General features: G+C 36.0%; 3 protein-coding genes across 3 annotated transcripts; 2 read left to right on the forward strand and 1 right to left on the reverse strand.

The window, feature by feature from the left end:
* Positions 1–3,407: 3,407 nt before the first annotated feature.
* On the forward strand, positions 3,408–6,437 carry LOC137707644 (septum-promoting GTP-binding protein 1-like). Its single transcript, XM_068446558.1, has 6 exons — positions 3,408–3,957; positions 4,330–4,456; positions 4,545–4,641; positions 4,741–4,780; positions 5,050–5,133; positions 5,982–6,437. The coding sequence occupies exons 1-6, from the start codon at positions 3,643–3,645 to the stop codon at positions 6,144–6,146; spliced, it is 828 nt and encodes a 275-aa protein (XP_068302659.1). The 5' UTR covers positions 3,408–3,642; the 3' UTR covers positions 6,147–6,437.
* Positions 6,438–6,611: 174 nt separating this feature from the next.
* On the reverse strand, positions 6,612–8,436 carry LOC137707645 (uncharacterized). Its single transcript, XM_068446559.1, has 3 exons — positions 8,241–8,436; positions 7,124–7,203; positions 6,612–6,898 (listed from the first exon to the last, which is right to left on the reverse strand). The coding sequence occupies exons 1-3, from the start codon at positions 8,352–8,354 to the stop codon at positions 6,829–6,831; spliced, it is 264 nt and encodes an 87-aa protein (XP_068302660.1). The 5' UTR covers positions 8,355–8,436; the 3' UTR covers positions 6,612–6,828.
* Positions 8,437–11,623: 3,187 nt separating this feature from the next.
* LOC137749371 (uncharacterized) lies at positions 11,624–12,698 on the forward strand. The gene is made up of 2 exons (XM_068489466.1): positions 11,624–12,011; positions 12,335–12,698. Exons 1-2 carry the CDS (start codon positions 11,688–11,690, stop codon positions 12,515–12,517), a joined length of 507 nt encoding a protein of 168 aa, XP_068345567.1. The 5' UTR covers positions 11,624–11,687; the 3' UTR covers positions 12,518–12,698.
* The last annotated feature ends 1,017 nt before the right edge of the window (positions 12,699–13,715 follow it).

Genomic DNA, 13,715 nt, shown 5'->3' on the forward strand with positions numbered 1-13,715 from the left:
GTGCCAATTGATCTTTTTATGTTAAATTATTTTTTAGATTTTAGTTTAATAATTGAATGACATTTTGTTATTAAAAAATATTTAAAAAATTGAAGTCCACCATAAACCATCCACTACGTGGACTTTATTTTTATTTTTTAATATATAATTTTCATTCAAAATTTAAATTACTGTCTTGTATTACTATTTTGTCCCCTATTAGTTGATTTTTTTTAAGCATTTTGAATTGTTTTCTTCAAGGGCTCTGATAAGAAAAGCGCATTTTATAGCATTTTGAATGTTTCATCCTTTTATCCCTACATATAGATAAAAAGCAGTAAATATATCATTATAATAAGGAAGATGATTTGCACAAACCTTTTGTAGCCTCTCACACATTTCTCTTTATTTCTGTCCAACATATTATATAAATCTAATGAAAACTACGAACATGATTAAACATGAGTGTGTGAGAAAAAGTATTTATCATTTTCCTATAATTATTTGACGTGCATAATTCCAAATACTACAGTGAAAGTTTTCTTCAAATAGTACGCAATATATTGATGAGATATTTCAAAATTTAAAGCAAAACCAACCATTAGCTTTTTTTTTTTTTTTTTCTTTTTTTTTTTTTTCAACTTTTGTTTTGGTACTTCAATCATTTTCCATATCGTTAGGAGGTGTTTATACTCTTTAGGACAATACTTGCGTTCACTCAAATAGGACACCTCAATGTTTTCTTAGTTGCAATTAACAAATTTTCACTGTTCACATATCATAACGGGAATGATTAATTTTTTTGATCATCATATAAATATATTTTCTACAAAAATTAAGTCATTACGATTGTTAGGTTCAGTTTAAAGTACTTAATCAAAAGCGGTAGGTACTTGATTTCAACAAAATGACTTTAAAATGAGATACGTTAGGTATGCCAAATATTGTGTAATCCAAATATAAGCCGTGTGAAGACATCAAACGTGATGAATAACCAAGAACATACATCGTCCCCTAAATATTTTATACAGCTCGATCGAATGGACGTGGGATTCTGCAAAATGCATATATGTATACGACGGTCAACGTGTATGTGTCGCCCCCACGTCAAGACTTGGGAGGAGAGTCACTAGAAGTTGGGGGAGGGAACCCATTTTATTACTTAATTAGCCACGTATGCATGGATCATACTAATTTAAATTTGGACTTGTGTTCACTGTCGTGGTGACTTTGAGAATACTTAGTAATTAATTAATTAATTAGAGAGTTTTGCACAAGAATCTGATAAGTGATATTTTGAGTAAGTATTTACATAATCTTCTTCTATCCAAAAAAAATGATTCATCAAAATAATGAGATCGCCAAATGTTCGGAAATTCCTCTATTCAATCGTTTTCCTTTTCCTTCTTCTTGTTATTGGATATCTAGTCGTACACATTTTCTCTTTGTTTCTCAAGCCTATAGTAATGTTTGGGAGTTCCTCTATTCAATCCTTTTCTTTTTCCTTCTTCTTGTTGCTGGATATCTTGTCATGCACATTTTCTCTTTGTTTCTCGAGCCTATAGTAATGTTCGGGAGTTCCTCTATTCAATCATTTTCCTTTCCCTTCTTCTTGTCGCTGGATGTCTTGTTGTACACATTTTCTCTTTATCTCTCGAGCCTATAGTAAGTTACAGATAGAGCTTGAAAGGGTAAAATTAAGAACATTAACTAAACGCCTGCGTCTCTAAGGTTTAGTGAAAACAGGATATTTATATAAGTTAGGTTAAAGGCGTTTCCCGATATTCTTTTAGCTTAATTAATAAAGTATAGAATCATAAGATTAGTGGGATTGTGATGAGTGTTCTCATTAATTAGGTTATAACATCTGCATAAGGGTTGTTATTGGTACTCTGCTCGTTACACGTATGTGATATTCTCTATTTAGTATTATAGCCTAGGGAGTAGAAATCAATAGAAGATTGAAAGAGTTTATACTAAGAGCGCTTGAAGAACCTAAGAAGCGTTAAGAAGATATCAAACAATCATCAAAATCCAGGTGAGTATAATTGTTCGTTATAATTATATGAACACTATAGATTTACACGTCAAATGTGTATGTGGCATAAGACATCTTTTAACCAAATAGAGGCAACTACCAGTAAATTAAAAGCTTGTTAAGAGTTATATTTGGCTCATACATTATATTCCGTAACCAAATACTTAAACAAGCCAAGAATTAAACTGATAACTCCAATTCATGATTTCCTCATCCGACGAACCACTTAATTATTGATCACTAAATTCTAGCCGTTGCTAGTATATATAATTAACTATACAGACCCTTTGGTACGTCTTTTTTAACAACACACCTTTGTTAGGTTAAAAAATTGAAGACCTCACTTTAACTTGAATTCAAATTGGCCATTTTATTTTATATGATTAAAACTATGCTTAAAGTTGTTGATGTACTCTGTATGGTATTGCCTTATTCTGGAAAAGTTCGGTTATTATTTACTACATAATAATTATTGAAGTCGACTAGGTGTGTCATATTGATGCTCTTTAATTTACAAGAAACCAAACTTAAATCAAGTGACTATACATTTTTGTTCTTTTAACAAAACGACCGGCTTGCGGCTCCACTACGGCAGTCTACCATTCTGAAGGCCGGAAAGACTCACAGATTGTTTGGTGTCAATCAGACATCACTTGAGAAACCAAATGGAAACATGAAGAAATTGATGGCTTTTGTTATGCATACCTCCTATTCTAAATCTTGTTTCTTATTGGATTGGAAAAAAATGGAACACCGGACCTATTATAAGCTCAACTTATCTCATCCTTCTTTGCCACTTGAGCTAATCCAGAAAGTGTAGATCCTTGTGTTTTAAGTAACCAGAAAAAAAGTCCTACAACTCATTACTGATTCAGATACAATAAAGTTTTAAGATAAACTTGGAATGCATACAACTCCTCATAAACCTCATAAAACCCATTACAAAAATTCTGCAACCGTAAACTTACAAGAAACATTTTTTTGTGTAATGGTATAAGACAAGAAATTTTCAAAGTGTCCGATACTCAAGCGGTGATATAAAATAAGTGGATGGATAAGAAAAAATTTATTATTTCTCTCACTTGTATTTGACATGTAGAGCACCTTTTGAATACCCTGATACTTAAAAAATCTCTTATAATAATATATTTATGAATATATTATGGTGGTGTCACCGTCATACACATGTAGATAGGACCAAGATCCGTGTAGCATTGGAAGAAGGCAATTAGGACTTATTTCGATTGGGATTATGTCCATGTTATTACCGGTCAACTGTCCCGTTAAAGTAGTCACATTGATAGCAAAACATCGTTGTAACCGAAAAAAAAAGCCAAAAAGCAAAAGAAAATTGGAAAAAATAAAACAAGGATATTTAGAAAATATTACATTAATACAAAGCAAATATTCTAAAAATACCACAAGTCATGAAAATATGAGAGCACTGGAAGCTAGCTTTTCAGTTTCCATGGCCTAAACAGAACAAGAGTCGCTCAGTGGCTGTTGAGGCCATCCCCACCACACCACCACCACCACCACCACCTTTGATCGCCACAATCACAACCGTCCATTTTTTTTCTAAGTTTGAAGATTGATCGACTAGCTAGTTACTTTTTGTTGAAGAAATGAAACGCCACTTCAGCCTCAGGAGAAGAGTTAAACGCCGCGTCTTGGTCCTCCGCCGCGTCATGGACCGGCTGCTCATGTGTTGTTTAGGAAAGCCGGTCCAGTACAGTATGCTGCCCATTTCGGCCGCCATGTCGTCGGCGAACGACACCCCTTCCACTTGTGCTTCTTCGTCGCCGTCCTCGAAATCAAGGGACCTCACCTGTCATCACCTTCATCGGAACAAGAGTAGCCACCGTGTTAGCAGCTCCGATTTAGTGCCGTTGAAGATCAGCCTCCTGGGAGATAGCCAGATTGGAAAAACTAGCTTTGTGGTAATTAATCTCTTCATTAATTCTCGAAGTTAGTTAAATGACATATTTTTTTCTTTCTGATTTTCACGTTTAGGTTATGGAATATAGATAGAAATTTCACACAATCATACGTATCATCTTACGGTAATTTTGTGGTTTAACGTCTTTTCCAACAACAATAAAGTCGTCTAAAATATACAAATTTGTATGACTTACGAACACATGCAGAAAAATGAATTCGTCTGTTTTAAGGATTAAAAATTTGTTCATATATTATATGATTTGTACCATGAATTATGTTTTAATCATCACTTCACACTCTCATTCTTCTTCTTCTTCTTATTCATTTATTTATTTTTATATTTATTTATTGAATTTATTTGGTTGGCTTAGGTAAAGTATGTAGGAGATGATGAGAAGGAAGAGGGAGGAGAGACGGACACCACCGGATTAAATTCGATGGATAAGACTTTGTTGGTCGGTGGTGCACGGATTTCCTATAGCATTTGGGAAGTTGGAGGTATTAATATAATCCAATGAATTAATCTTCGATTTACAATCTAATATTTCATTGAGTTTGTAATAATTTAATTTTAATTTTGGCGCAGGTGATGTAAAATCCCAGGATAATATTCCTGTTGCTTGCAAGGATTCCGTAGCTATTTTGTTCATGTTTGATTTAACAAGTCGGTGTACGTTAAATAGGTGAATTTCTAAGTTCAATCTCTAGCTTTTGGTATTTTAATCCTGTTTAAAATTTTAATTAGCATGCTAAACCATGGAATTTAATTTATGCGACCGCAGTGTCATAACATGGTATCACCGAGCAAGGAAATGGAATCAGGTAACTGCAAATCCATTCCATTCTCTTAATTCACAAAAGAATCATGCTTCGTAGTTGAAAGAAGAGCAGTCAATGCTGTTGAAAAACCAATCACAAATAGTTACGTGTCTGAATAATTGAAAATTAGAAACTATAATTAGACATTTGTCAATTTGTGATTGGATTTCAGCAACACTTATTATACTTTCAGCAGCGAAGCATGATTCTTCACAAAATTAATCAAGTTTTTTTCCCCAATTGTAAAATGCTTTTTTCATGTTGGTATGCAGACGGCAATCCCAATATTAATTGGAACAAAGTTCGATGAGTTCATCCAACTCCCCATAGATTTGCAATGGACAATTGCAAGTCAGGTAAAGATGCTTACTAACTAGCATAAATTCTTAATTTCGAAAGCGATATTCTTAACTATCTTAATTAATATTTAATTTTATGCCGCATAAATATAATTCATGATTTACATACGATACATCTGACACCATAAATATTATAAAAAAGTGTTAAGTCAAAATAATCAATGATTAGGGGCCTAGTCACCTCTAATTACCTAGGATGAGCTAAAGATGACGAGAAGTTGGAGACATCCAAGTCAATGCTCAATAGAAAAACTGAAAACGGAAGCTAATACAAATTAAATTTGGCTACAAACACCACCCAACCACTATGAAATAGTAATGTGTCCAACTACTTGTCATGGCCTTTTAAAATCTACATTGGTTACCGATAGGGTTTGTTTGGACTTTCAAAAGTACTAAGCAATTATGTCAAAAGTACTATAAGCTTTTATTAAAAATCTAAATCCTTCTTGAAAAAACACTAGAAATCGATTCATCAAGAAGCAATTGGTACGCGCTTCTTTATAAAGCACTAAAAAGATGCATCTATAACCCAAAAGGCTTCTCTATAAAACACTAACAAGATGCATCTATAACCCAAAGGGAATTCCTACTACTTTTCTTAATCTACTAAACGCTACCAAAAACACTTTTGGTTATCAGAAAACGCTTTTAGATGACCCTATAACCCAAAAGAATTCCTACTTATTTTCTTAATTTGATAAATGCTACCATAAACACTTTTGAGTATCAAAAAACGCTTTTCGATGGCCAAAATAAACTAAGTTCATAACTCCCTTTGAGCAATTTGTGCTCCCGTTTGAGGATGTTCATTGGTTGACTTTTCATGTCAAATGTGAATGCAGGCAAGAGCATATGCAAAGGCACTAAACGCAACGTTGTTCTTTTCGAGTGCAACATACAACATAAACGTGAACAAGATCTTCAAATTCATAACGGCCAAGCTCTTCGACTTACCTTGGACAGTGGAGCGCAATCTGACCATCGGAGAGCCCATCATTGACTTCTAGTGTTGGATTTTTGTAAATATAGCAGAATATAGCAGGATCTCTCTGATCTCTTTGCTCCCCAGAGATATATGGAGTCAACTGGTCGGTCCCTGGAGGCTGGAGTTGCCGTAGTCATCAGTCTGATAACGACTCCTTTTTTTCCCCCATTTCATGACCTTGTTTTTTGTCTTCCATTTCATGACTTGGAGAAAGGCAGAGGCGGACAGCCCACATCTCCACATATGAATAAAGTTTTGTTCAGCAGTTGTAGACAAAGTTTGAAAAAGAAAAAACAATCATGAATTTTTTATACGATTGCAGTCTATACATATTTGATCATGCAAATAACTCAAAATCTGATATCTCATAGCAAGAACAGCAGTAATGCACCTAGTTTTCTTTAGCCTTGGAGATAAAGAAAAGCCGGCACTTGACAAAGTGTGGCAGACAAAACTATTGAATCGCAGTTACACTTGCATTGCAGAAACGAACAACCACAAATGCTTATATTATAAGAAAAGATGACACAAAGTTGATGGTTCAAATAAAACTCAAATAAGCTGCTGAACTCAACTGCATGGGGAGCCGTAATCTTAGTTGCGGTTCAACATTATATTATTAAGAGAAAAGATAACAAAAACTGGAAATTTTGAGACAATGCGCCAACCTAAGAGCGATATTGATTCCAATAACAAAGGTGGCTTCACTCAAGTTTCACCTCTCTTGTCGGGGGATCCAACTGCAAATATGTAAATGGCTCTGTTGGTTCCTCCCTGCAGAACAACACAAATGCTTCAGAAATCACAGAAGGCAGCGTAACACGTATTGAATTATGTAACTGATGCAGCATTACATGTATAATTATAAATATATATATATATATATATATATATATATATATATATATATATATATATATATATATATCATGGCGTCATTAAGGTAGAAACATGATACATAAGTATACACTGGGACAACATTTTAAAGGTCAATCATACCCGGGTTTAGATCGCATGCACTGCCAGAAGAGCTTAAATGGCCCTGGAACTGTCTTAAATGGGTTTCCCTCAAAACAAGCCTACACAAGAAACAGGCAAAGATCAACTGACAAAATTGGAACGAAACACTGCTAATGTTGATTTCTAAAAAAATTTCACACTAGTCCTCTCTCGTAGAGAACAAAAGTAAGAAAGTATTTAGGCCGTTTTAACATGATCTTTCCGGAAGCAGCTACAAAAAGCAAGGGAAGTTGAAAACTTTCAAAGTTACTACTAGAAAGAAATCAGCACACACTCTCCAAGTCCTTTCCCAACACAATCATCACTCAGTATCACCAAAATCTAGCTCATATATAAAGACTGATGATGACACCTTCACATTGAAGATGAATCCTCTTACTCGTGAACTTCTTCTTTCCTCACTTCCACAAACAGACATCTGCAAACGCCCTCCTCCTTATCCTCGATGAGCTACGCTAGTATTGATTTACTTAACTTGCTCTTGCTCTACATTCAGCATCTTTACACTAATCCCAAACAACAAACATTGTGATTCACCGGGGAAAAAGGCAAACATTGTGCTCGGTTTTACGAGTTACGATAACTGATAAAAACAAATGTGATTCAGTGCAAACATATAGGGAGATCCTAAACTATAGAAGGTTCAAATGCAATTTTGATGCATGACTAAATTCTTTCAAAAGCGAAATTCCCATCATTTCAATTGAAAATTCAATTTATACCAAGCACAAACACCCAATTAAACTAAAAACCATACAATTAGATCCATCAACCGACAATTAAACTAAAAACCATACAATTATATCCATCAACCGCGAGCAGTCAAAAAATTACTTAGCTGGAAATCACTTGCATTCACTTCTTCGTACCCAAAAGCCCATCAAAACATTTCAAACAAGCTCACCCATAAACACAGAGCAACCAGAACAACAATTAAATTCCAACTCAACGTTGAATCAATTTCCTCTGATAAGAAAGTTCAATAACTTAATTAGAAAACTGATATTCTTGCATAAATTTAGCTGCATATCTCAATTCTCACATAAGCCTAAGAGATCCTAAAATTAAAAGGAAAAAGGGGAGGGTTTTGGGTTACCTGGATGACGTCCTCCGCCCGGTCATTGCATCGGTGGGCCTTCGGTTCGCGATGATCACCCTCCGGCCTCCCCCATGGGCTCTCTCTCCTTGGCACCGGTCGAGTCTCGCTCATCGTTCAGGTAAAAGTACGCAGCTCAAGCTTCAGTCTTCAGCTCTTTCGGTCCCAATTCTATAGTAATACTGTAATACATTGGGCCAACGATGTAACAAGAGAGTGCCTCTTTATTTATTTATTTTTTTAACAAATGATATTTTACATATTAAAAGATTGGAGAGTCGGCTAAGTCTTATAATAGATTAGTAATAATGTGGTTTAACTTCGCTTTTGACGAGAATCGAATTTAAAATCTCTTATTTACAAGTAAAAAAGAATAACATTAGATCGTACTAAGTGGCAGGAAAGTGCTTTTCATCGCGTGATTTTATTTTTAAAATTTACTAACATTTTTATGAGTAAACTGCTATTTGATCCTCTGAATTGTCACTTCAGTTGATATTGACTTTCTAAATTATTTTTTTGATAAATTAATCACCTAAATTATTTTAAATTATCCATTGACCTCTCATAGTCAATTTCGATGAAATTTCACCCACTTTGCTGTCAAATAATAGCATATGATTCATTTTTAGGATAAAGTTGTACTAGTATTTGACGACAAAGTTGATGAAATTTTATCAAATCTTACAGTGAGGGGTTAATTGATTGATTTCAAATAATTAAGGGGGTTAATTTATCAAAAAAATAATACAATGGTCAATTTCAACAAAGATAATAATTCAAAGAGTAAAACAGCAGTTTACTCTTTTTAGAACAAAAATCGACAATTCAACCATGAACAAAGTCTTGGAGATCATGTTGTAGTCGCATTAGTTAGAATAAATGTGCACCCAATTGCAATTGAGTTGAGCCCTTCATTCTAATTTATATTATTGTTTCAAGTAGAATAGTGTCCTTAATTTTAAAGAAAAAACTCGCAAACAAAGTTTATGAAAGAAGGGCAATATTGGTGATACATAACTGGTGACATTGGCGTGTACGCCTCGTTGCGGCTCGGCTCGGCTTGTGTGTGGACGCTGGCGTCCTACTGTTCGGAATTTGTAGGTGGCCTAGTCCTGTGTGTCTCGTTCCCCTGTTATGAGTTGTACATCGGATCCCTTCTCGGTGTAGTTTAGTTGCTCTCACCCTTGTGCACCGCGGTGGTGTTGGTGTTTTGGCTAATTTGGTCATCGCCATTGTGCGTTGTGTATTGTGAGTCTGGTCTGCTAATGATGACTTTGATGTGGTCTCGCACTTTCGCAATGACTTTTTGTGGCCTCGATACTCAGCGATGACCCTTGTGTCTGCCCGTATCTCTTTGTTGCGGCTATCGTTTATTGTGACAGATCTGTACTAGTAGTTCTTGTGCGCTTGGCGATTGTGTGGTTGTGCTTGTGGGTGTCCACTAGGGGTTTACTGTTATTTGTTTGTTTTGTGCAAATTTATTCCAGATCAATTTATTGGTCACTGAAATTATGTACCAATGACACTCTGTAATTGTTTGGTGTTGATTAATGAAAGACTATGCTATCGTTTCTTGTCAAAAAAAAAAAAAAAATTGTGACATTTCAAAATCATCATATACAATAAAATTTCTATAAAGTAAAAAGTTGGGACCAAATCAATTTTTTAATTTTAAAGAGGTTATTATTTAATAGAGGTGTAGTTAAAAAGTATTATTTTTTTAACTTATTTATCCTTAATAAATGTTGTTTTTCCTAAATAAGATTCTTGAGGATGGCAATATGGAATTACCTAAAGTTTCAGGCCAATAAGTTGTAAACATATTTGAGAAGTTAAAAACATTTTGGCTTCAACATTGAAGGTGTCTATGTTGATAAAGTATACATAACTATAAACTTAAAGACGTGATATCAACTCTAAAAAATAAAAACTAAAGTATCGTCCCAAACAACTTTAGAGAAATATTTTTGTTTATCTTAAACAAAACACTTTCTCTAAAACTTTTTGAGAGATATATGTAAATAAAACTTTTTGTAATTAAATCTTCAATAAAAGAATGAAAAATGGCACTATCTACACACTATTTTTTATTCCTCACACATCCTTATTAATTTCTATCATTTTATCTTCTTCAATTTATTCGATCAATGACTGAAAATTAAAAATAATGTTTGAAAAGTAAAATGAGATGTATGGATAACACCGACTAATCTTTTTCTGTGACATCCCACATCGCCCATGGGAGTGATCCTTAAATGTATATTCCCATCCTTACCTAACATGAGGCTTTTTGCGAGCTCACTGGCTTCGGGTTCCGTAGGAACTCCGAAGTTAAGCGAGAAGAGGGCTAGAACAATCCCATGATGGGTGACCCACTGGGAAGTTGCTCGTGAGTTCCCAAAAACAAAACCGTGAGGGAATGGTAAGCCCAAAGCGGACAATATCGTGCTACGGTGGTGGAGCGGGCCGGGGAAGTGATCCGTCCCGGGCTGGGATGTGACAATTGGTATTAGAGCCTAACCCTGGTCGTGGTGTGCCGACGAGGACGTCGAGTCCCTAAGGGGGGTGGATTGTGACATCCCACATCGCCCAGGGGAGTGATCCTTAAATGTATATTCTCATCCTTACCTAACACAAGGCCTTTTGGGAGCTCACTGGCTTCGGGTTCTGTAAGAACTCCGAAGTTAAGCGAGAAGGGGGCTAGAGCAATCCCATGATGGGTGACCCACTGGGAAGTTGCTCGTGAGTTCCCAAAAACAAAAACCGTGAGGGAATGATAAGCTCAAAGCGGACAATATCGTGCTACGGTAGTGGAGCGGGGCCGGAAAGTGATTCGTCCCGGACTGATATGTGACATTTTCACTAAAAGTGGTGTTGAATTTACCCCATGAAGCCATCATCTTTATTTTCACCTTCTGATTTCGTTACTTTTGAAAAATGAAAATGTTATTTTTATTAAGATGGAAAATGAGGATATGTTCATTTGCCAAGCCCAATTGATAACCAAGCAAATTTAAATGCCCCAAACATATGAGGGGCCTGTGTGAGTGAGTCAAAACGGAAGGATCTCTTCTTTGGGGAACCAGGATCAATTAATATCAATCATTCATAAAAAAATCGTACGGTTATAATTGAATGTTTTTTATATTTTTAAAAGTAAAGTAACCTTATTTTGTATGAAAAATATATATAAAAAAAAAAAAAACTATGGCCGCACGATCTTTGATGAATGATTGTTATTAATTGATTCTCGGGATCCCAGTGAGGGGATCAGAGGATCTAACTCCAATCAAAACACCCAATATAAATTGCACCCCATGTTGAGTTTTCAAAGTTCCAAGATCCTCTTTTTGCTACCATTCTCATTTCTCCCTGGCTAGCTATTCTCCTTTCCTCGCAAACATAGCTAGGCCAAACCTCCAAAACTAAGCAAGAAAAAAGAAAATGGGTGTTCTTGTCAAGCTCATTGATGCGTTACTCTTCCTCTTGCTCCTGGCGATCGCTTTCAAAACACCGTTGATTGAAGCGCAAGCATGCCTCCCTCGCAACCTCTACCCAGACATTCTCGTGGACCTCAGGAACTGGTACACTCGCGAGTCCGGCGACTATCTCATGACCGAAATGCCTGATTTCTACGTCGGGATCATGTGGATTGAGCTTGTTTTTCAATGGCCTCTCGTGTTTGTTAACCTTTATGGCATCTTGGCTAGCATGCCTTGGTTCAACATTACGTGCTTAAGCTACGGAATATCTCTTTTCACTTCCATGGTAATTATTCATATTGCTAGCGTTCCATAACCGTTCAAATAAAATTATTTGCACCATCTCAATTGACGGTTTGCCTAATATATAATTTTTTTAATAAAAAAACAAGACCCATGTCACCCATTCGTGTGGGATTAGCGTATGCGAGTCACATTCATTAGAGAAATCTGCATAAAATGATCAGTTGAGAGGATACAACTTATAACAGTTCATTTTTCATGTAATAGATATAAATCACAATCACGTCCATTAATTTTTCATTAATCATTATCGTTTATCGTTTATCTTCTTCTAAAATGTTTTTACGCCCTTAATTTTTCATGCAGGTGCCAATATTTGCAGAATTGACATGGTCAGGAAGGGCACCTGATAAGCTACTGACGGTGTACTACTGTTTCTTGAGTTTGGGTGTTTTAGCCATACTGCGTGGGCTGCTACCCAACTCATCAACCAATCATACTGCAACCATTGGCAAAAGACCTGCTTCAGGTAGGAAGAAGAAAGTTTAATCGAGAAAAAGACTCGCGCTTCAACTTCAACCCAAATTTTGGAAACGCAAATCGATCTCATCCTCAGAGTAATTTGTATTAATTCATCATTGTGATTGCCATTTGCGTTGTGCCTAGTTAAGACTTTATATTGTATGGAGGAAATTAATATATTTCAAGAACAAAATGTACTGGTTTTTTGTAGAATGGTAATTTGCCCAATTATTCTTGGTACGACTCTGTGGAGTAATGTTCTTTTGTCAAACAGTTTGGTACATTATTGTATCAATCATGGTGGTTCTTTGCCTATCAAATTGTTTAATAAGAATTCATTTCTGATTCTGAAGCATGGACGTTGGTTAGTGGATATTAAACAATGACCAAATGAAGATTAATATTTAATTAGTGGCAGTAGACTTTGCCTAATTAGCTTCAAGGTTCAAAGATGGTGCCTTGTGCCTTAGTGCCTAGGAAAGTATATTTTTGAATCTAGTTAGCAATATCAAAACTGAGAAAGAGATCGAGAAAAACAAAGGGTACTTTTCTGAAAATCGCGGCGGTGTTAGCTGCGTTAATAGATACACAGTTGTGTCTGCCTCAGAGCCTCTACTCAAATTCGCTGGTGGAGCTCAAGAGCTGGTATATCCGCGAGTTTGATGATAATCTCGTCGCGGAGAAGTCTCATTTCTTGATTGGCATCATCTGGGTTGAGCTTACATTCCAGTGGCCTCTTATGGTTGTGTTTGGGCCCGAAATATTATTGCTGGGCCGAGCAGCAGGATGTGCTCGGCCCAAGGAGATGATAAATACTATGGGCCGAATAATAAGGCCCGGGCCAGCTGGCAGGGTCGGCCAAATCCCATCAGAGGTAATCCGGATAAATAGAAAGGTCGAGGAAACCTGATGCAATTAGGATTCTCGACCAGCAAGGAATGAAGTCCCGAAAAGAAGGAAAATTCAGAATCCCAGTAGGAGTAGGATTGTTCGAGGAAGAGGCGAATTGGGAAAAGGACTCCCGATCCAAATCGGAGTCAGATTCAAGGAATGGGGGACTATAAATACAAGAAATCATGCAACAGAAAAGGAGCTTCAACTCAGCATACAATTGCCCTGCGCAAAACCTCTCAATCACCTTGAGATTTTTCCTTTTCTTTTTCCTGCCGACACACCTTCAGTTTGGATAAACAGCACTGTGGAAGCAACCGGCGAGCACCTTCAG

The sequence above is a fragment of the Pyrus communis genome, chromosome 11, assembly GCF_963583255.1.
Source record: "Pyrus communis chromosome 11, drPyrComm1.1, whole genome shotgun sequence".
NCBI lineage: Eukaryota > Viridiplantae > Streptophyta > Magnoliopsida > Rosales > Rosaceae > Pyrus > Pyrus communis.

Excerpts from the sequence above, each read along its gene's own strand:
- LOC137707645 (XM_068446559.1), bottom strand. The coding sequence starts at position 8,354 with ATGAGCGAGACTCGACCGGTGCCAAGGAGAGAGAGCCCATGGGGGAGG. Across the intron at positions 7,204-8,240 it reads GGGCGGAGGACGTCATCCAG|GCTTGTTTTGAGGGAAACCC; the intron begins GTAACCCAAAAC and ends TTTCTTGTGTAG. Across the intron at positions 6,899-7,123 it reads TGCATGCGATCTAAACCCGG|GGAGGAACCAACAGAGCCAT; the intron begins GTATGATTGACC and ends GTTGTTCTGCAG.
- LOC137749371 (XM_068489466.1), top strand. The coding sequence starts at position 11,688 with ATGGGTGTTCTTGTCAAGCTCATTGATGCGTTACTCTTCCTCTTGCTC. Across the intron at positions 12,012-12,334 it reads TATCTCTTTTCACTTCCATG|GTGCCAATATTTGCAGAATT; the intron begins GTAATTATTCAT and ends TTTTTCATGCAG.
- LOC137707644 (XM_068446558.1), top strand. The coding sequence starts at position 3,643 with ATGAAACGCCACTTCAGCCTCAGGAGAAGAGTTAAACGCCGCGTCTTG. Across the intron at positions 4,781-5,049 it reads GAGCAAGGAAATGGAATCAG|ACGGCAATCCCAATATTAAT; the intron begins GTAACTGCAAAT and ends GTTGGTATGCAG. Across the intron at positions 5,134-5,981 it reads AATGGACAATTGCAAGTCAG|GCAAGAGCATATGCAAAGGC; the intron begins GTAAAGATGCTT and ends ATGTGAATGCAG.